Genomic DNA, 26,604 nt, shown 5'->3' on the forward strand with positions numbered 1-26,604 from the left:
GCGGGAGAAAAAATTTTAATGATTATTTAAATATTGTTTTATATGTGAATATAATTCAATCAATAATATTTATATTTATTTATAAGGCAAACATAATTAAATAACATTATTTAATATTTAATATTATTTTAGCAATAACTGAGGGACATTGTTTTGCTGATGACCATCCACTTATACAAACATGAAAACTAGTGATCATACCCTCACATAGCATATTTTATTAGCCATCAAGGAAAAGCACAGCAATTTCATAGCAGTTAATTTCTTATTTTTATTTCTAACTTATATTAATGGGTACTGGCCATTTTTGTACACTGGCACCTGGTGGCTGCCTCTGAGGTCAGAGTTGGCGTCAGGTTTCTCACTGACCCCCTCACAGCGGTGAAGAGGCTTGGTTGTGTTAGTGCCCTCAGTCCCCAGTGAAGGGAGCAGACGGGTCACGAGGAGAAATTGGCAAGGCTGTCTTTCCTTCTCCAGGGCACAGTGCCCTGCCAATTGTTACCTAATAGCACTCTTTTCCTCCTATTCATCTGGATTGTTTAAAAACTTTTACAAGTACCCATTTTTCTTCAGATGTGTCTTCCTTTATACTTTCAGATTGGGTGATATTAAAAGAAGCCTGTGGCCAATTTATTTAAAACCACTTTTAAACCAACTAAAAGCCATCTAAAAACAGGACTGCTGAGTAGATCAACTTCAGTGAAAATGACAAAACGGATCCAGTTTTTTGCCCAATGTGTAGTCGTCACTCAGCTAGCATTTAGGTTTTTATAAGAGGAAAGTATTCCATATGTGGCTGTGGACTCAGTGTGTCTGGTGGGATGAGGTGAGTTCAGGATCTTCCTACATCCTCATTGTGAACAGGAACCCAAACCTATGTTTATATGTAATGCATAATATATGTGTTGCTATAGAAAGATATATCCTGCATACGACCGTAGATCTGTATTATGAAAGGAGAAGGAGATGCAAGCTATGACTTCACAACAGTTTAATCCCCAGACTTCCATCTCATTCACAGACTGTTGCAAAGATTTGGTGTGATGCTGATGCCCTTGACAATCCTCTCACACTGTCATAAATGCCACCCACCAAGTGCGAGATCTGTACCCTCTAGAGGTTTCTCAGGAACCTGCCCTCATCAAACATTTACGTGCTCACCCACACCGTTGTGAAAATGACTCTGGCCAGCATTAAGTGGTGACTCTCCTTTCAGTATTCTTCAGAGGGCATGGTGTTCTTGACCTTTCCCTTGTCTCTTCTTGTTTGTCTTCTTCTTAATGTATTTTTCAAAAGTTATCGACTATCATTCACGCCTCAATCTACAGTTTTTCTCCTACCCTCAGTGAGTCATTCCCTAATTTAGAGATACAGTGGACAACTTGTATTCCCTATCTCTGGTTCTTTCTGATGCAGAAACCCTTTTGGTCACAGTTTCCACAGCCTTCATATTCCCATGACTTTTCTGACACTGTACTCTTTGGTTTTCATCTACAATCCCAGCCATAATCTAGTGACAAGCCAATATACATCTTCTGCCAGAATTTTCTCATATTCAATAGCTTATTAGCCTTCTCTACCTCAGCATATCATAGGTACCTGAACCACCATGTCCAAAACCAAACTCATTTTCTGCCCTTTGACAACTGTTTCTCTGCCACTATTATTTATCTCAGTTAAGGACACCTAATAGTGACCTCAGGCACTATAGTGAAACTCAAGCTCGACCTCTGGAAGTCATCTCCAGTTTTCATCTGTCTGAAGCCTCGTGTTTATAATCACTAAGTGATGCTATTTTCACATTCAAAATGTCTCTTTTTTCCACATCTGTCTTTTCAGTCCATCCAAATTCACACTGTTTTAACTTTAGCTAAGATCATGTTCACTTAAAACCTAATTCCACTTAGCTGCTAGAAGTAGTTCTTAACCAGAGGAGATTTTGCCCTCCTAGGAGACATTTGGCAAAGTCTGGAGACATTTTGGGTTGTCATGATGTAGGGGAGCTCCTGGAATCTAGTGGGTAGAGGCTACACATGCTGCTAAATATTCTACAATGCATAGGTTAGCCCACCATGACAAAGAATCATCTGGCCCCAAATGTCAAGTGTCAAGGTTGAGAATCTCTGTGCTAGAGACATCTAGCTCAGGGGTCAGCTACTTTTTTCTGTAAAGAGCCAGAGAGTAAATATTTTAGGGTTTGTGGGCACAACTACTCAACTCTGCCTTCGTAACACGAAAGTAGCCGTAGACGACATGTAAACACATGACCGTGCTGTGTGCCCATGAAGCTTTATTTAATAAACAGGCTGCTGACTGTTTTTGACCCCACAGGCCGTAGCTTTCTGACCCCTCATCTAGCTTAAAGGAAAACAAAACCACACTATTATACTGTTTTAAAAATTTATTGCTTATTAGCGACAGGATAAATTCCAAGTTTTGTATCCTAAAACACACAGGTCTTGCCTTCTCTCTCCTCTCATTTTCTTTGCTTGTTCTCATGCTCTTGCAATGAGCACACCTCATGGTGCTTCTCACCTCCTTCCCTTTGTTTGTACTAGCCTTAACTGACCTCATCCTGGAGTCTGATTCTAAGTCTGGGATTTCCTCCATCATCTCCTTCAACGAGCGTATTTCTCATCATTGCTCAAGACTCCTCTAGGAATTTCTTTTGAGCAAATTCCATGAGGTGAGATAACAGGCCTGACTTCTAGGCTCTGATGACAGCCGCAGTACTATCATCTTACGCGTCTATTTCTCCAACTTAACTGGGAGTTACTTCAGACTTGGGCAAGACTTATTCATCTTTGTATCCTGGACACTTAGAATGGCCTCGGGTAGTTTGTAGGAACTCAGTATTAATTCCAATGAATAGCTTTGATAGAGATGTCTTTGAGCTTTCAAGCTTTAGGTCTTTAGAGAACACTTAGGTAAGATTTAGGGCAAGAAATAAAATACCCCGTAGAGGTAAATAGACTACAGGCATAATATAACATTTTACTTTGCTAGATTTTATTTGTGATTGCTACTTTCCCTAATTTTACATACTTCAATGAACGATGCCAAGCAAGTGTTTCTGTAGCTTCATATGAAGACTTTATATTTTTAACTAAATGAATAAATAATGTATGAGAATCCTGAGGAGAGAATGTACAAGAATGATATATATGGCTTATACTTTCCAAGGCCTGTCTCAATTGGGACTTTTGTTTTGTTGTTTCTTTGACACAGATCAGTTATTGCTAGTGTGATATTATATATCCCTTGACCACTGAAATGAAATGGAAATTGTACACAGTAAAGGCCAGAGATTTAAGCCAGATTTAAGCAATTAAGATTGTTTAAATCTTAATTTTTTGAGCCTTATTCCCGACATGATAAATGTCTGATAAATGGTTACAGCAATACTTGCAGGTAATGGTTGCTGTAAAGGTTTCTGAGACAACATATGAGAAATGTAAGTGAAGAGTACTTTTTAAAAGCGTATCCCTCTATCCCCGTTACTTATAAATTTTGGAAGTACCTTAAGACTTATTTTATGTCTCAGGGTTTTCCCGGGTTAAAGCACTGATCAATAAGAGAATGGGAGATTTCCTGCCAGCTCTGAAAATTCTACTTTGGGTAAAGCAGGTGGCATTTTTTTCTTGAGCCAAAGAATTTTTTGTTTTTTGGTCCAGGGTCGGGGGCAGAATGTTCATAAGTCTGTTCAGAACTCTGCACATAAATATGCATTTGTGACCATTTCGGTCATAGAAGCTTCCAACCCATGAATTCCCTAAGAATAAGAATGAAAGTTATCAGCTTCCTGGACAATTTCTAACGTGCTTAATTTTAGCTTATTTAAAATCCCATGCACATTCAAACAAATATAGTATTCGCCTCCACTTCCTATCCAAAACTCTTGTCTAGCATCATCATTTTATGAAATACCAGCTGCTCTATGTTAATTTTTATACAGAGATACAAGTGTGTTTAGGAAAAGTTGGTATACATAATCTGAATAATCAAAAGAAAAAAGTGTACCATTATCCAAACTATCAAAATTCATCTTTAAAAAATACGAGCTTTCAAACAATACTATCATTTTAGGAAGTTCTCTGTTGTAAGAATAGATTATAGGTGCTCACAGGATAACCCAGGAACAATTTAATAGATAAAGTACCCACCTACCAGGAAACCAATAAAAAATAAATTCACAGATTTCTACGTTCAGTCAAGATGGAGGAATAGCAACTGGTTTTACCCTCCATGCTCAAACAACTTAAAACTGGACAACATATGTGAAGCAATGGTTCTCAGGGCACTGGACACCAGACAATGGAGGTCAGTGACCCCTGAAGGACAGGAAGCAAATGAGTTAAGCCCTAAGACTGCCTCAGCTTACTTCATGGGTGGAGTTCCAGGCTGTGGCCCAAAGAGGGATCCCAAGTGAAGCCTGAGGATCTCCCCAAGTTAAGGAGGTGGCACTGGGAGATGCGAGATAACAAGGTAGCTTGAGGTCACAGAGCAGAAAATCTGAGAAGAGAGAGCTGCACCCAGAGAAAATTCCGTAGATCTCCAGAGCCCCCCTCAAGTCTCCAGCAGAATATTGATCAGCATATGCATGTGAATGAACTACCTAAGTCCCAGAAAAGAATCACCCAAATGGAGGAGAGGTAACTATACCTAGGGCAAAGACAGGAAGGAATTAGGGTGTTCCCATCAGCCAGAGTGAAAAATTCCACAATTCATGGGGCATTGCTCTATATTAGTACTATGAAACAATTAACCCTAGACTACACACTGGGCTGGTTCCATCTAACAAAGTATGAAAGCAAAACCTCAAAACAACAAACTATTTCCAAACAACTTAATTGTTTTCTAGACCACATTAAGGAATATTTATAGAAATACAAAAATATGTACTACCTGAAAACATAAAGTTCATAATGTCGGGTATCCAATTAAAAATTCCCAGGCATGCAAAGAAGCAGAACAATATGATCTATAATAAAGAGAAAAATTAATCAATCAACATTGACCCAGAAATGACAGATAATGGGATCAGTAGACTAATAGATACTAAAAGAAAGATAAAATATGTTAAAGACATGAAGCATTTTTAAAAGATCCAAACTGAACTTCTAGAGATGAAAACTACAGTAACTAAAGCAAAAAACACATTGGATTTGATTAAGTGTAGATTAGACATTGCAGAAGAAAAGATTAACAAACCTGAAGACATAGCAATAGAAACTATCCCAACTGAAACACAGACTAAAAAGACTGAACAAAAGATGAACATCAGTGATCTGCACTGATCAGTGACGAGCATCAGTGACCTGTGGGACAACTTCAAGTATCTAATATACACATAATTGTGGTTTCTATATGAGAGGAGATAGAGAGGAGGATAGAAAAAAATACTTGATGAAATTATGGACAAATTTTTTACAAATTTGATGAAAGCTGTAAACTCACAGATCCAAGAAACTCATAGATCCAAGAGGCTTGATGAACCCTAAGTACAAGAAACATGAAGAAAACTACACCAAGGTGCATCGTACTCATATTACTCAAAAACAATAAAAAAGAGAAAACCCTAAAAGTACACAGGAAAAAAAAAGACAAATTGTGTACAGAAGAACAAAGTTACCCCCAGCAACTGATTTTTTCTTGGAAAAAATGCAAGACAGAGGAGTAATATCTTTAAAATACTAGAAGAAAAATATGTCAACCTAAAATACCTTAACTCATAAAAATATCTTTCAAAAATGAAGGTGAGAATGTCCAACATCAAGAGTGATCTGTAATGTAAACTATGGACTTCAGGTGATTATGATGTGTCAATGCAGGTTCATCAGCGGTGATAAATGTTCCACTCTGCTGGGGGATGTTGATAATGGGGGAGGCTGCACATGTGTAGGAGCAGACGCTACATGAGAAATCTCTTTATCTTCCAATCAATTTTGCTGTGAACCTAAAAGTGCTCTAAAAATAGACTATAAAAAATAAATAAATTGAATTGAAAAAAAAATGAAGGTGAAATAAGCATAAGATCCACACGCGCACAGCTTGGAGGTGAGCCATGGGTTCATGGAAAGCTTTACTGCATCACTTTCCAGAGCTCCTCCTCCTTCCCAGTTTCACAGCACTTTCTTCTTGCCTGGTCTCTCCTTTCCTATCCTCCAGCCTGAAGTCTGGGGCTTTATTTACCCCTCTTCACTGTGCAACCCCATGACTGCGTCTGCATCCGGGGTGGAGCTACAGGCTGACAGGAAAGAGAGAAGGTCATTAGGGGTTCACCTTGCCCTCTTGGGACCACTACTCTTCTGACTGGGGAGGAAGGCTCTGCTCCCTCAGAGAAGGAGGTGCCTGTGGACCTTCTGCCACAGGACTGCTTGGGATGGGGCATGAGAGAATGGAGCAAATGAAAAACAGTGTATTTCCACACGCTTGGAGATTTACGAGGTTCATGTCCTGCCCCTGGAGCCTGAAGCAGAGAGCTTCCCCTGGAGCTGATTCTGTTTGCACCAACACCCGCTGCTGGGTTTAGAGCTGCCTGGATTCCAGGCCAGGGGATACGGGGAAAAAAATGGCAAACTCACCATCAGCTCAATGGTGCTGTTTAAACAAATAGAGGGAAATTTATATTAAATTTATATGCTTATATTAGAAAAATATAAAAAATATATGTGCTTATATTAGAAAAGAAGAAAGGTTTCATATTGCTAATTGAAACTTCCACCTTAAGATTGTAAAAAGAAGAACTAAATAAACCTAAAGCAAGCAGAAGGAAAGAAGTAATAAAGACAACAGCTGAAATCAATGAAATTATTAGAACAATTGTTTGAACAGAAAACAATCGAGATAATCAAAATCAAAAGTTGGTTCTTTGAATAAATAAACAAAATTGATAAAACTCTAGCAAGACTGGTAAAGAAAAAAAAGAAGACACAGATATTAGTATCAGAAACAAAAAAGGAGATATTATCATAGACCCTGTAGATATTAAAAGATAACAAGGGAATGCTACAAACAACTCTGTAGAGATAAATTTGTTAATTTGGATGAAATAGAGAAATTCCTCAAAAACCACAAATTACTAAAATCCAACCAAGATGAAATAGGCGACATGAATATCCCTAGAACTACTAAAGAAATTGAATTCATACTTAAAATCCCTCATATAAGAAATCTCCACACCCAAATGGTGTCACTAGCAAATTCTAACAAATATTTAAAGAAGAATTAACACCAATTCTACACAATCTTTTCCACAACATAGAAGACGGGACACAGTCTTAAAAAAAAGTTTGGCAATTAAATATTTAATATATATGTGTCTTCAGAATCTATAAAGAACTCTAAAAAATAATCAACCCAATGAGAAATTAGGCAAGACGTTTGAATAGAAAATTTACCAAAAAAGACATATGGCTAGCTAATAAGCCCATGGAAAGATGCTCAACATCATTAGTCACTAGGGGAACGCAAAGTAAAATCAACTGAGATACTAGCACACATCCATCAGAATGTCAGAAATGAAATGACTGGTCAAACCAAGCATTGGAGAGGATATAACTGGAACTGTCCTAGCCTGCTGGTGGGAATACAAAATGGTTATGACCATTTTGGAAAACAGCTTGAAGGTTTTTAAAAAAGTTAAACATACACTAAACACATGCCTCAGCCATTCCACTCCTATATTTTTACCCCCAACTCCACCCACAAATGAAAACATGTCCATAGAAAGACTGGTACCCAAATGTTCATAGTAGCTCTGCTTGTAATAACCAAATACTAAGAGAACCTAAATATCTATCAACAGGTGAGTAAATGTATAAAAGTAATACTACTCATTAAACTATAGATATCCCCAACTATATGGCTGAATGTCAAAATTATTATGCTGAGTGAAAGAAGCCAGACAAAATAGTATACAATTTATGATTCCATTTGTAAAATATTTTAGAAAATGAAACTAATTTACAATAAACAAAAGCATATCATTGTTTGTTTGGGGATGAAAAAGCAGGAATGTATAAGAAGGTGAGATTACAAAAGGGCCTGAGGAATCTTTTGGGAGTGATGGATATGCTCACTTCTTGACTGGTGGAATGGTTTCTAGAATGTAGGTTTATGTCAAAATTTGTCATTTTTTTATAATTAAAAAACAGGTGCAGTTTATTGTGTGCCAATTATATTTTATTAAAACTGTTAAAATTTTTAGAAATAAATTCACATTCATAAAAATAAATTAGGGTACCTTAACAAAAAATCTGTTCTGCATGCCTACAATAGAAACCAAAGTTCTCGCTCCTTCTGATGTTTAGTTTGCACATTAAGTAAACACCAGAGGAGTATCTCCTTTCGGTGGAAAAAAGCAAGGGAGATGGATTCAGATGAATTGAGTTGGAGATTTTGATGGGAATCACAATGTAGCTTGCATAACTGCTAGAAGATAAGATTACCTAATTCATGGTTTGACACTGTCTGGTCAACAGCAAAAACTATTAAATAGTAGTCATTTGTATTTGAAAAGTGTTACTCTTTTTTTGTTGTTGTTGTTTTTGAGGAAGATTGGCCCTGCGATAACATCTTTGCCAATCTTCCTCCTTTTTTTTTTTTCTCCCCAAAGCCCCAGTACATAGTTGTGTATCATAGTTGTAGAGTTGTAGCTCCTCTATGTGGGAGGCCACCTCAGCATGGCTTGATGAGTGGTAAGTCTGCGCCCAGGATCCGAACTGGCGAACCCTGGGCCACCGAAGCAGAGTGCGCGAAATTAACCACTACACCTGGGCCGGGCCCAAAAGGTGTTACATTTTTGATGTTACAGTTATAAAAATATTTAATGGGTCAAGATTATTCTCAATAGGATATACTGAAGGGTAGAAAAAACAATGCCTGTTATTTGGTCAGTGGGTTCGTAGCTTTTCAGTGAAATTTGGTCATAATACAGTTTAGTCAGTTGGTGTCCTAAGAGTCAACTCATGTCCGAAATGGCCACGTTTCTACACATGCCTGCAGTTGTGTATTGGTTTAAAGTACATGAAAATATGTATCTCTATATCAAAATTTGTATCTCTATATTTTTTCCTTCCAGGCTTAAGTAGATACCCCTTACATCTGAATAATGGGACAGAGATTAAAATGTATCCTAGTGGAAATAACTTAATCTTTTTCTTAGTATTTTTGAGTAATTTTAGTAAAGATCACCAAATTTAGATTCCATACTATGATATAAAGATGTTCCATTCTTTTACCCAATACTAGTACTCAACATTTAGCAATCATTAATGTAAAACAAATAGAAAACAGAAATATGTAAAAATAATGCATTTGCATACCCTGGTCTACAAGAATTGCAAAAGCACTCAATTAGCTAGTGTAGTTAAGAATTCCTTGTACACAGTAGGTAATCCAAAAATATTTGTGGAAGAAAGGAAGGAAAGAAGGTGAGACTAAGGGAAGGAAGGCAAGCGAAGAGAAGAGAAAAGGGAATGTGTGTGTGTGTGTGTTTAATGACACAGATTTTATAAACATTAACAGAGGCATAAGGAGGAATAGTAGTCCCTGGAAAATGGCCAGCGATAATTGGAATTTTTATTCATTATTTCAAGAACAACAACATAATTATTAGGCACCAATCTTGTACCAGGACGTGTGTTAGGTACTGGGATCACAATCTGAAATAGGAGACTGGTATGTATCATTAAGGTTGCATCTAGATAAGATTGTGAGAAGATACTGTAGTATTGTGGGAAGAGCAAGCTCTTTATTCCAATAAAGATCTTTTCTATTCCAGTAAGAATGAGCTGGAATGGGAAAGATACCTTTAACGTTGCATTTCTAAGGTGCATTGTAGCATGGCATATAGAAATTAAGCATTCTCAGTGAACATGCACCATGAGAGTACTGACCAAGAGGATCCTGTATTGTGAAGTTAGTGAGTCTGAGAAACAGGAAACAGGACTGGAACACAGCAGCTGCTGTGAGATGAGACCTTCAATCAATCGCCATCAATAAGGGTACTGGCTTGGCTTTGGGGGAAATGTGTGTCCTGTTACCAGAATGTGTATGATTGCTTTGGAGTAATGTTCAAAGCATAATAGAGGATTAGAAGTCAACATATAAAAGTATCTAATTAAACGGTGCTGAACTAACTCAAGTGTGGGAAGATGATTATGGCATCGATGTTGGTCTTAACAATGGGGTGTATCAGGCGTAGAAAATAGTTTATCTTGTTTCTATCCTATATCCTGCTCCAAATACATCTTTCACTGGGACAAGACCAGTAGCATTTTTAATAGCTCTTGTAATGACTCCTTTTAAAAAGTCTCTTCCTGATAATTCTATAAAAGTCAATCTTGAAATCATGTGTAGATCATCTCTAATGGAAAATGTATAAATATAACTTTCTTTTTTACTATCTTGTTAAATAATCATTGCTTTACTAAATCTAATGTATAAACAATTACTTCCATTTATTGGCTTTGTAGAGATCTAATAGAAGTTCCTTCACAAAAGCGAGAACTTGATTTTGATGAATGCCACGTTTGGTATTTTAGTTCTTGAATGTTCTTGAAAGTTCTAGTTCTAGAGTCTTGAATTCATTGTTTTGAATATATTAAAAGTTTCTTCCTAATATAAGTTAGTCCATTTTTGACAGCAGTGGAGAAAATAGCTGAGATCCTGTACAGAAATATGTTGGGATTTTTTTTGTCATAAATGGAGAGAGATTTGTAGGAATATTCATTTAAAGTTTAAAAATATGTTGTCATCACCATATTTTTAAAACTGGATTTTTTTTTTTTTTGGTGAGGAAGATTAGCCTTGAGCTAACATCCAACGCCAATCTTCCTCTTTTTGCTGAGGAAGATTGGCCCTGAGCTAACATCCATGCCCATCTTCCCCTATTTTAAATGTGGGACGCCTGCCACAGCATGGCTTGATAAGTGGTGTGTAGGTCCATGCCCAGGATCCGAACCCATGAACCCTGGGCCGCCAAAGCAGGGCATGCACTTAACCACTACGCCACTGGGCAATAAAACAAATTACTTTTATTCCAAAATTGAATTCTGCTAAATGTAGAAATCTCTCTTTCATATAATATAAATATATACTTATTAAATTGCCACAAAAGTAAGTTTTCAACTTTAAGTAGTAGGGTCTTACAATAACATAGTTGTGGTAGAGGATTCAATGAGTTTATTGTCGAAATACTGTAAAGTGGTCAGCTCTAACTGTAAACTATTCTTAGTTAAAAAGAGCTTCTCCCCTAAACACAGATCATCAATACAGTGTCTATTGTGATTTGATGTTTTTATTCCCAAAAATATTTCTACCACATAAATTGATCCTCCACCTTTGCCATACCATATCACAGAGAGTGTTTTTAGTTAAGACATCATTTCAAAGAACAAAGAAAGAAACACCACATGATGCCATTTTTAAAAATCAGTATAAGAGTACTAATCCATGCATTGTTGTATAGTTATCAAATTACTAGAGATTTCAGAGTATGGCTGAAGAGTGTTCAGTGTTTTTGGGGAGTGAGAATATTATTATACTGTGGCAAAGGCAAGACTGAGATTATCTTACACTAAAGTCTAAATGGCTACCCTAAAATGGAAATATTTAGGCATAATTAAACCAAACATTTTAAGCTGGCTAGATAATGACAACTATTTTGGCCCACTAATGCATCTTGTATAGGATATCAATGAATACTACATCTTGGACACAAAATTTAGAGCTCAACTATGAAACTACACAGAAAACTAAAACATTATTCATCCATGTCTTAGTTCATCCAACAAATGAACCTACTATGTGCATACAGTAAGAAGTTTTCCTTCACAGAGCTTATAGTCTATTGGAAAAGACAGAGATGAAAGATTCCTGGTAATGAAATGCAATGAGACTCACAAGAAGAGAAGCGCAGGGTGAAGACAGTTAGAGTGACCAACGTCCTGGTTTGCCAGGGACAGTTCCAGTTTATTCCCATATTTTTGTCAAAATTATTAATAGTGCCCCATTTCATTATAAATCATGCTCTGGTTTGGTCAATATACTCTACAGTCACCCTTGTCATTGGCAACATAAAATGTTAGATGCTAGAATAATTCTGCCTGTAACATACTGCTCCAGAGACTAGGGATAGTTTTCTAAATTTAGTGTATATAAAGTTAGTACCCAAATAACCTTATGTCTATGATTTACTCATTGGATCCTCAATGTCAAGATGATGAGAGACTTAGCACTGAATTAGTGCAACATATGAGGTCTGAATTAGTCACATCCATTAAGACAACTACTATGGACTGAATGTTTGGTTCCTCCCCCCTTCCCCCCAAAATTCATATTTTGAAGCCCTAATACTCAATGTGACTATATTTGTCAATAGGACATTTGGGAGGTAACTAAAGTTAAGGAAGTCATAAAGGTGGGGCCCTAATTCAATAAGACTAGTGGCCTTATAAGTAGAGACACCAGAGAATGCTCTCTCTTTCTCTCCCTCTCTCTCATTCTCACGCCTGCTCTCACTCTCTTGCTCTGTTTGTGTGCATGCATGGAGGAAAGCCTATGGGAGCTCACAGTGAGAAGGCAGTCATCTTCAATCCAAGGGGAGAGCGCTCACCAGACACCAACCCTGTTGGCACCTTGATCTTGGACTTCCAGTCTCCGAAACTGTGAGAAAATAACTGTGTGTTGTTTAAGCCCCCAGTCTATGGTCTTTTGTTATGGAAGCCCAAACAGACTAATACAATGACTGACTGCTCATACTGTTATGCTGAAGAGTCCCCAGCTCAACCAAGATGTCTGGAACCTCTTTAGCTAAATCTGAGCCAAGTAAGAAAATGGAAAGAAGGATTCAGAAATAGTAATTTAACTTATGCATATGGAATTTTGGACATTTAACTTAGAAAGGCAAGATAATCAGATTTGGTATTTCAATTCCTTTGGAATTGAATATCTCTGGACTTTAATTTAGAAGACGTATTAATCTTTGAACTTTCAGTTTTCGCTGGGAACTTAATAATGAAGAAGATTTATAGCCAAATCTGAGGAATATCTAGGCTACTGGGATTTTATTATTTGAATTGCTCTTTTGCTTTATTTTAACATTTTCATTTATTCTGCTTGCAGAATCCCTGATGGACTCAGTTGGACAATGTGTCAGGACAGGGTCTGGGATAGGAAATAGAAGGCATTTACAGCCCTGAATACAGAGTGGCCTTGAAATCAATTAAAGTAATGCATTGTCGGCCCACTTCAGAATCTTTGGGTGCAAAATCTATACTGCTTATCAGTGTTCCCAGAAGGATACACAAAGAAGCAGTGCAGTGCTCAAGACAATGGCATAAAGAATGTTCTGAAAGACTACAGTTATGGTCTTTGACATCTGTAGACCTGAGGGGGACATCAGGGGTATAGCCACCCCCTCTTGTTATTTATAGGTTCACTGGATGACTCCTTTGGTTCCAGAACACAAAACACTGCAGAGAGTTAGCCGAGGAAACTTCCTTTTTTTCTTTCTGATGTTTCCTTAGAGATGGAGGTAGGCTGACACTTGGGGTCACCGTTTAATCCTCACACTTCATAAGGGAAGATGAAGTGACTGACTAATTGACAATTTTGGTGTGAAAAACAGAGCATTCTCAGCTGTTTATTAACAAACTGCTTGCAAAGAAACAGTTGTTTCCTCTGCTCTTCCGGGCTCCGTGCCTTACCTGCACAGTCTCCCCCATGGGGCTGGCTACCTGAGTCCAAACTGTCTGTAACTGGGGTGTAAGTCTGCCCAATTCTGAGGTTTTTGCAGGCACTTTTGCCTCTTATACCAAGCAATGCCCTTCAACCTAGACTTTATGTGCAAGAAAGGTCACATTTTGATCATTTTTGTCTTCTCACTTTGGTCAAAAATTGGATAAGGAAAAAAATGATATCGATTAGGTTTCCTCAAAGATACCAATGATGACCTGAGGTTCTTTGTAGACTCTGGAATTATTAAGATCATTTAGATATAATGAGTGAAAACTATCACATACTATTGGTCACATTAAGTAACATTGTTCTTCTATAAACAAAATTAAATAATTTATAAGTAATGAAACAAACGACCTATAGGTAATTGTTTAAAATTGGCTTGGCCCTGAAAGCAAGGTCATTTTGCAATTATGTTTTGCTTGACATAACTTACAATTAAAAACATTAAGACACATCACTGGAGGGAAGCCCAGATAAATCAAATGATAAATAATAAGATTCAGAATTCTGGGATTGAATTTTTCAATACCCTAAAAATTGTATTAAAAATACAATGCAACTGTCAAAATATTGACTTCACTTGGAAAATAGCTTTCTGCCTATTTTCCTGGAATAGCATTAGTCACCCTGATTTCATTTGTTTCATCTTGAATGCTTACTCAGCTGGAATTATATATTCGTTTTAAATCATTTAGACTGGTCAGTTTTGGGTATTGCTTCCAAGGTTGTTAGAAAGTTATTAAAGCCTTTTTTTGTTTCCATTTTTTACATTATTTTAAATGAAAATGTGCAGTTCTCCACTTTCAAGGATCACTTTTCTTACTCTTCTCTGAGCTAAGTTTTCAGAGGTCATGATTGGTCCATCTGCATTCCATCGCCCAGCTGCGTTGTTGCCGTGGCATAAATTGAGAAGATTGAGTATGGGAACAGCTGCAGTCTATGAAACTCAGTAAAATGAACAGGACCGTTTTTCACGGAACAGAACAAAGATAATCCAGAGGGACGGGTTCAGCGCTGAGTTTTAGGAATGTCCAGGGATTTCTTTTCCCCATTGATGACAGTGCTGTTGTGGCATTCCTGTGCCTGCGGATGCCAGTGACAATCAAGCATGAAGAGATTGCACATCAGAGTGAAAAAAGTAGAACGGTGCCAATATCAGTAAGAATCTTGCCATGTGGAGGGGTTAAGAACAGCCCCAGGGAGGGGATGGGAGACTGTGGACCAGTACCTGACTCCTTGGGACCTCAGCGTTCTCAACTATGCAACAGGAACGCTACTAACAATAAACTCACGGGAGCGTTATGAGGATGAAATGAGATAATGCCTATGAAGAGCTCAGCGCAGTGCCCAGGCTTAGTCAGTACTGATAAATGTTATTTAAGGCAAATTGAAATCAAAGCTCTGGGAATTATTAATTAAATAATAACTAATAGCTGTATAATGAGAGTAGTTACCTAAAAAGGTTATTCTGAGGAATAGAATATAAGTACAAAGTGTAGATTTAGAGCTCGACCCACGGCGGGTACACAATGATCGCCAATGATGATGCCCCTGCTGCTGCTGCTGACAGGGACTTCCCCAGTCATAATGGCACTTCAATTCAGTACAATGCTTGTATAAAATAAGAGTGAATGCATGAAGAGTGAAGAAATGGATGTGAATGAATGAGTGAATAATTGACCATGGGAGATCATATAGTTTGTTAGAGAAGAAACTAGGATCTAAGCCAGATTATGAAACTACAAAAGCAAATATCAAAGTCATCTTTCATTATCTGTGGATTTTTTTTTCCAACTCTGTCAGAAAGGGGGTGAATGAGGGCCGGCCCCGCGGCTTAGCAGTTCGGATCCCGGGCGCGCACCGACACACCGCTTCTCCGGCCATGCTGAGGCTGCGTCCCACATACAGCAACTAGAAGGATGTGCAACTATGACACAGCTACCTACTGGGGCTTTGGGGGAAAAAAGATACAAGGAGGAGGATTGGCAATAGATGTTAGCTCAGAGCCGGTCTTCCTCAGCAAAAAAGAGGAGGATTAGCACGGATGTTAGCTCAGGGCTGACCTTCCTCACAAAAAAAATAAATAAAAAGAAAAAATAAAAAAATAAAAGAAAGGGAGTGAATGAGACTACATAAAGGGTTAGCTGCCCTTGGGTCAAAATTACCCCCCTTCTGTTTATGCCAATAAAGTGTATTGGAACATTGCCTCACTCATTCATTTATATACTCTCTATGGCTGCTTTCTGCCACCAGGCAGAGATGGCCGGTTGCATCAGAGACATTATAGCCTGCAAGCCTACAGTAGTCACCATTTGGCCCTTTATGGAGCGAGTCTGCAGATTTCCAGAGTAAATTATGGGGGAATTTATGATTCATATTCCACTGGGCAGTGTAACAAATTCCCAATAAAAATATACTTAATAATGTTTAAGTTGAAATGACTTCCAGAATTATTACTTATGTCTCTCTCTCCTTATATTTAATTGAAAAGTAACAACTCCTCTTCCTATCCTAACATCATTAAACTTTAGACAATCAGACAATCCTGCAGAAGGGTTTTAGCAGAAAGAATATGGTTAGACTTCGCAAAGTTACCCTGAAGAAAACTTATGCTTTGCCAATTAAAGGTTTTAGAATATTTAATAGCTCCTGAACTTCTTCACTCACATTTCTCTTAAAGCTGTATTGACAGTAACTGGCCTCACTCCCATGTAACAAGGAAAACTTTTAGAAGATTCCAACCCAGATCTGTAACTCTGCAGATTCCGCTTCGTCGGGCGGCCGCTGCCCGTTAGTTTAATCCAATAAGCTGAAGTACGTCTTCTTTCATCCCTCTCTGCACACCCAATTTAATATCCTGGCCGTGTTCTTTCACAGCTTGACCTTTCAGCAACAACCGTGTCATTTAAACAAGCTCAATGATTCTGACTATTTCTAACAGGGATCTCATCCAGTAGCAATCTCAAAACACAGATCATGCTCCTTCACCATGCCAAGCATAACACCAATCCCTGGGGTGATTTTACTGGACAAGCCCTTCTGTCTTCTCCAAATAAGGTCACCTCATTAGAGGGTCAACCTCTCCCTGTAGTGATGTTGTCCTACTCTCCCCTGCCAACCATAAATAAGCCCGTAGATGAATGATGATGGGCATGACCCCTAAAAGCTTGCCACCCAGGATCCAGAGTTAGAGTCCAAAAGATTTCCCCCCTAAATCTGGAAGAGGATGAAAACTTAGAGGGTTAGCACCCCGAGAAGAGTAGAGATACACATCACTAAAATCTGGCACAGATTACCATTGAACATCTGTGTTAATTATAATGTCACAAGCCTACAAGGTATTAAAAAAAGCTTTGGAAAATGATGGTATGGTACCCTACAAGTTACAAGGCATGGTACCAACCTTTAAGGACTCCTCAAAAGCATTTCTTCACTATTGACTCATATTATTCTTTCCTTCAACTCTATAATTTGGAAAAAAATTGTGATGGTATTATATTATTCGACACATTGAACTCACATACACTTACTGGGGAGAGATGAAATAATAGCAATTGATATGAATAGGCATGGCTGTGGAAGATTATTGTTCTCAATTACTTGCATATTCCCCCTTTAAAAGGATGTGGTAGCTTGTCCCAAAGTTGGCCACTGTCAATTGCTTCCTTCTCACTGAAAAGATCTGGGCTGATCTGCAACTACTTTGACCAATAGAATATAGGGAAAGTGATGCTGTATTAGTACCAGGCCCAGCTTTCAAGAGGACTGCAAGTTTCCTTTCTTGCCCCTTGGAACCATGAGCCGCCAGGTAAGAAATACAGGCTACTCTGCTGGAGAGAGATGCCATATGCAGGAACACTGAGGCACCAGACATGTGCGTGAAGAAGCCATCTTGTACATCCAGCCCAGCTAACACCAACCTCTTCTTCTATATGACTGCAACTGTTGGAGAAACCTCAAGGAAGAATTGCCCAACTAAGCTCAGTTAACCCAGAACTGGGATAAATAATAAATTTCTGTTTTATGCCACTAAGTTTTGGGGTGGCCTGATACACAGCAACAGATAACTGAGCCAAAAGTGTACACATTGCACTCTTTGTTATGTGTTTTCCAGTACCTCCTGTGAGTAGGGCACTGCTCTACTCTATTGATGTTGGTCTTGGCCAAGTGACTGCCTTTAACCAATGGGACAGAAGGGAGCGACACACGCCACATCTCAGCGGAAGCTGTAACAACCATTGCCATTTCTCCTCTCCCTCTTTCACAGAAAGGGCATGCCCTAGATCTGGGCTCTTTAACTCTGGGGCCCATTATGAAAAGAGACCCAGATCAGAGCTGATTCCAGCTTAGGTGTGCTACTTCTCAACCACAGTCAAATGTAATGTAAGAGACAAATAAGCCTTTGCTGTTGCAAGCCACTGACTTGGGATTTTATATTCTACAGAATATATTGGTGAGAACTGTCTTTACAACACCATCAGAAAAATCTCACAAACTGAAGCATCAAATCAACATTAGAGAAAGTTATTGAAATGGGGAGCATATCAGATCTTTCCTGTTGAGTTTCAGAGTCTGGATCCAGAAGCATGATGGGTGACTGGCATTCTGCTGGAGGCCAGGCATGCAGTAATACCTGTCCCCTGTGCCAGGAGCCCATCATCTAGTGTGGGGGAAGCACATTTTTTCTGTAAACGGCCAGAGAGTAAATACTTTGGGCTTTGTATGCCAAGAGGAAACATTGAGGGTATTACATATGTACTTATATAACCAGTTAAAATGTAACAACTTAAAAATGTAAAAAACATTCTTACCTCTCAGGTCATACGAAAGCAGGGGGTGGGCCAGATTTGCCCTGTGGGCTGTGGTTTGCTATCCTCTGGTCTAGTGGTTGAGATTGGCACAATAAATGAGTATTTCTGGTGTGATCTAATGAGCATATAATGAGTGCATTACACAAGGCCTTTTTGAAGCTTAGAGAAGAGACACAAACCAATTTGGAATTTTATGAAAGATTTTCCAAAGGAGAAGATGCCTCAGTGAATCCTGAATATCAAGTAAATGTCACCAAGTAAATGGAGAAAAAGGTGGAAGGGATGACATAATTACACGAACAAAGCCACAGAGTTTTTTAAACCACATGATATGTACATGTAAACTACATTTCCTTCCATTAGCACAAGATATCAAATAACATGAACACAGCACCAAAAACTTCCCAACATAACTTGTCCCGTTTTGCTACTTATTGACACCTATAAACACATATCTACAGACACAGGTATCTTAGCCAGCTCAGGTTGCCATAACAAAATACCACACGCTGTGTGGTTGAAACAACAGGAATTTATCTTCTCACAGTTCTGGAGGCGGGGAAGTCGAAGACCAAGGTGATGGCCAATTAGTTTCTACTGAGATCTCTCTTCCCAGCTTGCAGATGGCCAGGATCTGGCAGTGTCCTCATATGGCAGAGACAGATAACATGCTCTCCGGTGTCTCTTCTTATAAGGACACTAATCCTATTGCATCAGGGCTCCACCCTTATGACCTCATTTAACCTTAATTACCTCCTTATAGGCCTAATCTCCAAAGACAGTCACATTGGGGGTTAGGGCTTCAACATATGAGTTTTAGGGGGACACAATTCAGACTATAGCAACAGGTCATCCAATTACGTATCACGATTTTTACATAACAATTTAGTTCCATTGTTCCTCTCCTTCTTCCTTATATATCCAAATTTGTGAAGTCTCTCACCATGGGAGACAGGATCTTACATCTTTATCATTTCACTTGGAAGCTATTGACGCTATTAGGAAAAAAATTCAACAAGCATACTTCTACATTTAATCAAAATAGGATCCTCTCAACTAAGGAAATTCTCTAGTTTCAATTAGGAAGACTCAGAATGATCGACAGTTATTAAAGCCAGGATACCACGAAATAAATTTGCAATATCATCACGTCCGCCTACAGAATCCACAGAAATACCCATTATTCACATTTACTGTCATGTTGGATTTCAGAAAAAACAAATGCTACAAATATGTAGGTGCTTGTTTCAAAACTGGTCATCTTTTGCTTCTTTGTCCACTATTTTTGTGGTAACCATATTCCTTTTTGTGTACTAAACGAAGTAATTTGTTTTGACAGGTTTTTATCCTCTAACAGTTAAGACAAGGTGATATAAATAGAAAATAAATATTTTCCATAGGAACAATACATTCTGTTATCTAATATTTTGGCAACCAAAATTTCTATTAAATTGCACCTCTAGGCTTTGTTTATATAATGATGCTTGATTGGCTGGGGTAATTTCAAAGTTCTGATCAGCTTTCTGAATAAATATCAAATTATGTTATTTCTTGATGTGACAATATGTGGATTGTGTTTTATTCAAATTCTATAGAAACTGGTAATCTCTCTATGGATTGGTATTTTTTATGATAATATTCCAGACTGGCGTTTTTCATTTAAGAGAGAGGGTGACAAATTTCCATTGAAATAAATTAATAATTTCATTTCTACTGATATGTCATTGCAAATAAGGATGATAAGTAGAAATCACATCTCCTTTCAAGTAAGGGGCTAGTGAAAGAAATGGAAATATTTACCAAAAAGTATCATTTCCCATCTCCACTACTCTTTTAAACAAATAAAGTACAGCTATGGTCTCTGTTATGCAGAAACATTACTTTAAATTGAAGAACCATTAATCTCCCAATGCCGGCTTCATTCTGAAAACACTGATTAAATACCTACAATGCACAGGCATTGTGACTGAATAAGAGATGGTCCCTGCCTGGAAGTCATAGTCTAGGAAGAGAGGCATACATATGAAAAATTGTACTTAATTTTAAAAGACATTCATTGCATATACTATTTTAACACAGGTTAGTCCTGGTAGAGTATATATATTAAGCTAGACTTGGAAAAATACAAAAAACAAAGGTTAAAATAATTTTCTAATCATTATCATATAATATTGTATACATACATACACATGCACACACTCACACAGCCATGTTCACCACCCTTTCCTGGGAATAGAGCAATTCAGATAACTGCTTGTAGTAGTCGGGAAGATTCACGTAGCTACCAAAAATTATACTAGAGAAACATTGATGGACCCTTTAATGCAACGCTTCTTTGATTCCACGATTTTAGGACATTGACAAAATAATGAAACAGAAGAAAATGCATTAAATGCACTTTAAAAAAATATTCATACAGAAAGATCAATCCTGTTTCACACCCAATACAGGAATCCATTAACAGTGCTTCTCAAACTTCAAGTGCATACAGATAACTTAGGAATCTCAATAAATTTGTAGATTTTAAGTCAGTAAATCAGTAAACGCCTGAGATTCTGCATTCTCAACAAAGTTACTTTGATTAACAAGCATCCACACACTTTCAACCCTTGGCTGGGAAGAAACAAAACAAAACAAAGACATTGTCCCCAAGGGACTAGATATTCTAGGTCAGTGGTTCTCGAAGGGTTCACATGCCAGCGATGTCAACATCACCTGGGGACTCATTGGAAAGGCTAACTCACGGGCCTCTCCTAGACCTACTGAATCTGAAACTCTGGGGGTGCTGCCCAGGATTCTGTATTTTAACAAGTCTACAGTGATTCAGGTGGGCACTAATGTTGGAGAACCTCTATTCTCAGCGATGCTTGGGAAAGGAGCTACTACTGCTGACCGAACTATAATTGATCCAGGCCTGTGACCTTCTGAGACCATATGCTACTAGCAGATGACATCACCTGACCCCTCACCACAAGCGAAATCGGGGCAGGGGTGGGTCCATGGATCCCACTCCCTGTTGACTGTCACTTAGAAGGTCTGGGGTGAATCTGGGAATCTGTTATTTTAAACTTGTATATGGGTAGTTTTTAAACTCATTGATGCAAAGACCACTTGTACTTAAATGGGCGAGAGGCATGACTCTAATACCCAAACTATAATGTGTGGGAAATATGTATACTCTTTAATAGGCCAAACCTTTCTAAAGACCACAAACGGATTTCCACCACGGGAACAGAAAGAGGCAGATCCTTGTCTGATGCCTCTTGATGTACAATAAGCAGTGATGGGACACTACTCTCCTAACCAACAAAAGCACACAGGAATTCTTATATTCAGGCTTAATGTATCCCTACGTAATGCCCAATTTTGCAGTTCTTCCCTACAAATAGGAGACAGTCTGTCTGTTACCTCATTAATAAGCATCTTTGAAGTTTTTAAACACAAATATTTTGTCTATCTGAAATATATATTCTGCAGGTTAAACAAATCCATTCTCCAAATAATTTATCCTGATATGTGGCTGGTTTTATCTTCTCTCTTCTGAAGATCATCTGTCAGTCCTTTTAAAACGGATGGGTCAAATGAACTCAAATGATGTTTATTTTCTTATTTTGTATCTTTGTGAAATTTACCAAAATACACAATAAAAAAATGCTACTCCTTTATTCTGGAAAAAATTGTTATAAAAATTGAATGTAGAATTTTAGCTATAATTTAAATATTATATCCTGTGTTCTGAACTAAATATTTCCAACTTAGTGATTTAAGTTTTTTGGTTGGTTTGCTTTATTTTAGTTTTGCAGCTCCTTCACACTAGTGGTTCAAATTGAACTTCCAGTCAACGAAAGTCTTAAAATCTCTTTTTTTAGATGAATGATTTGTCAGATTTTTTCCATACTATTGTTGTACAGTTAGTTTTTAACCATAAATGCTAGTTTTTGTACTTGTAATACTGATATTATTTTATATCGATATTATTTTTAAATTTCATATTTTTTTTCTAAGATTGCCAAATACTTTCTGGTTTTCTTTTTGCCCACCCATTTTCACTTTTTGATTGCCCAAAAACAGACATTCTCATTATTTTCAATAGTGGCTGTATTCTAATAAAACTTTATTTACAAAACCAAGCAGTGGGCTGCAGTTTGGCAACCCCTGATCTAAAAAAGATTTTGTTCTTAGATATATAGGAGAAAATAAACAATATATATATTATTCTGTTAAATTACAACTTTTATGTAAACATTATATGCAACAATTTTGTAAATCTTCAAATGCAAGGAAGTCCACAAATTTAAAGGAATATGAAAATGGTTTTCTAGCTCTCATCTTCAGTAAAGTTTAGTAATTTTTTGCATAAGCTTTATCAGTGCATTTCATTGTTTCCCAGAGTATTTTGTTTACTCAAGACAGAAAAATATGAACGATAAAGGCAATGCCAGAGAAGAAAACAGAAGATCCTTGTTACAATATCATCAGTCTGCTACACCAAACAGTGGACACACTGTTTCAAGAGCAGAATTTACCTTGACAGAAAATCCGAGAAGGAAAGCCGAACAGGGTATCCGTATCGGATGATCTTCACCATCTCCAGGACCCCAATATATTGTAGCTGAGCAGACACATAAAAATTATCAAAGGTATCTGGCAGCTTTGAGTTATTGGGCTTGATGCAATGAATAAAGTGTGGAGTGCACTTCTGAAGTTTTCCAATAATATCCGTTAGAGATTTCTAAGGAGAGAAGTAAAACCAAAATGAGTCTCCAAAGAAGACACTGACTGAAAATAAAAGGGAGTTTTTTAATAAAAATATTTATCTTCAATCCATGACTCTTTTATTTATCATACATTCTGTGCGTGTGTGTGTGTGTGTGTGTGAGTGCGTGCACACGTTTACTTTTCTCTGAAGTTACTCAGGTCGTCAAAAACAGGGAGAAATTCTATGTAAACCCTCCACAGTTGATATAATCTAAGTTTAAGTTTTTGAAATCTGAAAACTTCACTAACCCTGAGTTGCGATGCAATGGTGACCGGGCCTCCCCGTTCCAGTCTTTCAAGAAATGTAGAAGTTCCTTTCTTTTTTAATAACTGTAATGGAAACAAAAAGAAAAAAAAAAAGTGAGAAGATTTATTTCACTAAATTCCATTTAGAAGAAAAAAATTAACCCTCTCATCCATGTAAATTCACTTACTGGCAGATATAGATTTAAAACAGAGTATAAAAATCACTACCAAATGATTTTCTGTAATGGTGCTGTAAGTTGGGGAAATGGACATGTAAAATATCAACCATTACCGCGACCTTTTGAGTGCATGGCTATCCCCATCAGGTAACCAGTGTAATTTGAGAATAGACCCAGATCTGGGCTCTTGGCGGTACAGTAACTCACCCTGGAATCCTGGTTGTGTCACTCATTGTAATGTAGCTTACTCTGGGGCAAAAGGATACTATTTTATGTTACAAAGATTGTTCTTTTAACAATCATTGTTTTGTTCTCTTAACTACAGTAAATTTCTTATCCAGTTTTTTCTTTCCTCTCCTTTTCTTCTTCTTTTCTTTTTTTAACTACTAAAAGGGGTTAGAAAATTACCTGTCTGAAAAATTACAACAAACTGTTTTCTTCGATAAGTAATTATGTACAGCTCTTAAAAAAATTCATGTGTAGCAAAGATTAAATGATAATGGAGATAAAAGAATTCGGTGGAAATGAGCCGATGGGTAAAGAAATAAAGGGCAGAAGGTAATTAATTAAATTCCACCAGAGGTTAAAAGGACCTCAGCCACTAATGTACTGTTACATTTCACAAAATCATACAGACTTAGACCAACATATCTATTGATCCAAAATCATTTATGTTAAAATAAAAAGGTCTTGATAGAAGAAAAAATTCTGATGAAATATTCTTGTCAATTTGATGCTATTGCTATCATGGCAAGAGCTCATTTCCTTCCATTAAGATGAGCTGTCAAACTGAAATGATGAATTGTAACTGACAAGAGAATGTCAAATGAAGCAATTAGTCCAAGATCAACCTGTTTTCTACAAACACAAAGCCAAGTGTGCTGCTAAGTTACAGTGTGGGTAGACTTCAACCTGCTGGGCACAGGGGTGGATGAGCAGGGATGAGTGCAGTTTGAAGAGAAGCAAGGAATGGGACATTCAAGGAATAATAAAAATAAATAAATCTCCATCCCTTGAAACTGAACACTCAATTTCCCTTTCTGGGTGGAGGAACTACTGTGAATTATCTCCCCTTTGCAGCCCTTTAGGGAAAAGACTAATGGCATCTGTGCCTGGTAATGTTTAATAATTAAGGTTAAAAATTACAGTTTAGAGGTGTGTGGTGATTTCTTGCTCTTGATTTCCAGGATGATTGAGAAAGAAAGGGCCACAAGCTTCAGAGAAACCCTCTGGAATAGAGATCTTCCTTACAAAGGGTAACCCTTTGTCTTTTTTATGTAAAATATGCCATTTTGTATGCAATGAGATTGAATTCCTGTGACCATCCAGTGCTGGAGGGTCTACTGGCTAAATACACACACAAACACACTCACACACACTTATTTCTAATATGTTATACACATTTCTACACTCTTCTAAAATAGAGCTGATTTTAATTATGCTTTTATTTTAATTGGTAAGCTAAAATGCATTCCAGCAAGCTACAACAACTGAATTCCTAAAGTTGATTGTCTTGGATACCGTCCCAATCATATTTCTCATCTTGTGTGGTTTGAATAGAGGCAAGCAAAACAAACTGGGTTACAATCAGGCACTGAATTCTTAAATTTAAAACACTTCGGTTTGAAACAACTCTTTACTGAATTTTTAGTTCTATTTTACAAATAGTCAGAACCTTTAGGTTGTAAGTACAACCATACTTGTGGGGGACAAACACACATTTAAAAATTAGTATAATACAAAAGTAAGTTAAAAATACACAAAATACACAGTGAAAACATTCTAGCATCTGAAAAATACACTATGTCTCTAAGAGGAACTACAATGTATTGTTTAGAGCCCTAACTTCTGAAGTGATCAATGTCAACAGAATAAGGTGGTGAAGGTTATTCCCTCCACACCTACTGTCTGTGAAGTTACTTCCCATTCATCACCAAGACAGTCACGGAGATGAAACACAAACAGGATGCCGCACAGACAACCAATAAAATTGCTCATACTGTATTTGCTGCTGTATGTTCATGCTGCTGTACTTTCCTGTATGGTTCCCTCTCTCTTATGGTTATACTTCAGGTAGGGCTCCTTTTCATTAATTTTTTAAATTAAAATATCAACTTTTCATTCGTATTCAGAATTGTGCTTTTCTTTTTTTAAAAAAAGAAGCAAACGTGCTAAGCAAACTTAAAAACAACCATAAAAGAATCATAAAAACTCCTACCTTGCCAAGTTCTAGGTAATTCCTGTTTTCTCCAATAATTGAAGAAGCTGTCATTTTCTTACTGAGCAGGGCAGATTTACGTCCTCTGAATTTAAAAGAAGGATAGGGAGAGACGAGGGATCCCGTTTGTGACAGTTTTGATTGGAACAAATGATTGATCACGACATTTTCACTAGCTAGGAAATAAATAAATGAATATGGTAAGTGGCATTAAAATCATTATTTACATGAGCATTAGACTTACTCCTCATCTAAGTGCTTCAACCACTAAACGCTCTGAGTGGAAGATATAATTGAGGGGTCTATCTTTCTCTAGGCCCCTCTTTTATTTTCCCCACTATTAATCATACCATGTGATGAATTCTGATCTTCCTCGCCCTTGGCAGAGAGTCCTGATCCCAGGTGCGCCTGTCCTCCACCTGAGCACTCGGCCCTTGGCTCTCTGAGCGGCACTTCCTACTCTTCTGGTAGTCGGAACCAAATCTTACCTGCTCAGGCCTAAGGGGCTTCAGTGCATGTGACCAAGTCATGAAGACATGGTTTCTGTGAGCAACTCCCCACTCCAGCAAAATAACTACCCGGGCACACACCTCCCCAGGATCTAACCTGCCTCAGGGCAGCATGTAAAGATCTGGGGGAGAGCCTG

General features: G+C 37.7%; 1 protein-coding gene across 2 annotated transcripts in view; it reads right to left on the bottom strand.

Annotated features, from left to right (window-relative positions):
* MYO16 (myosin XVI) overlaps positions 1-26,604 on the bottom strand; it is a 550,785-nt gene that overhangs the window by 124,828 nt on the left and 399,353 nt on the right. For both annotated transcript variants that reach the window (XM_087435860.1, XM_087435859.1), the window contains exons 25-27: positions 25,959-26,134; positions 23,565-23,645; positions 23,084-23,289 (exon numbers count right to left, since the gene is read on the bottom strand). In XM_087435860.1, coding sequence (XP_087291986.1) covers positions 23,084-23,289; positions 23,565-23,645; positions 25,959-26,134 — 463 coding nt within the window. The remainder of the gene's footprint in view (positions 1-23,083; positions 23,290-23,564; positions 23,646-25,958; positions 26,135-26,604) is intronic.

This window comes from Ceratotherium simum, chromosome 10 (assembly GCF_057802395.1).
Source record: "Ceratotherium simum simum isolate JZ-2026a chromosome 10, ASM5780239v1, whole genome shotgun sequence".
NCBI classification, from domain to species: domain Eukaryota; kingdom Metazoa; phylum Chordata; class Mammalia; order Perissodactyla; family Rhinocerotidae; genus Ceratotherium; species Ceratotherium simum.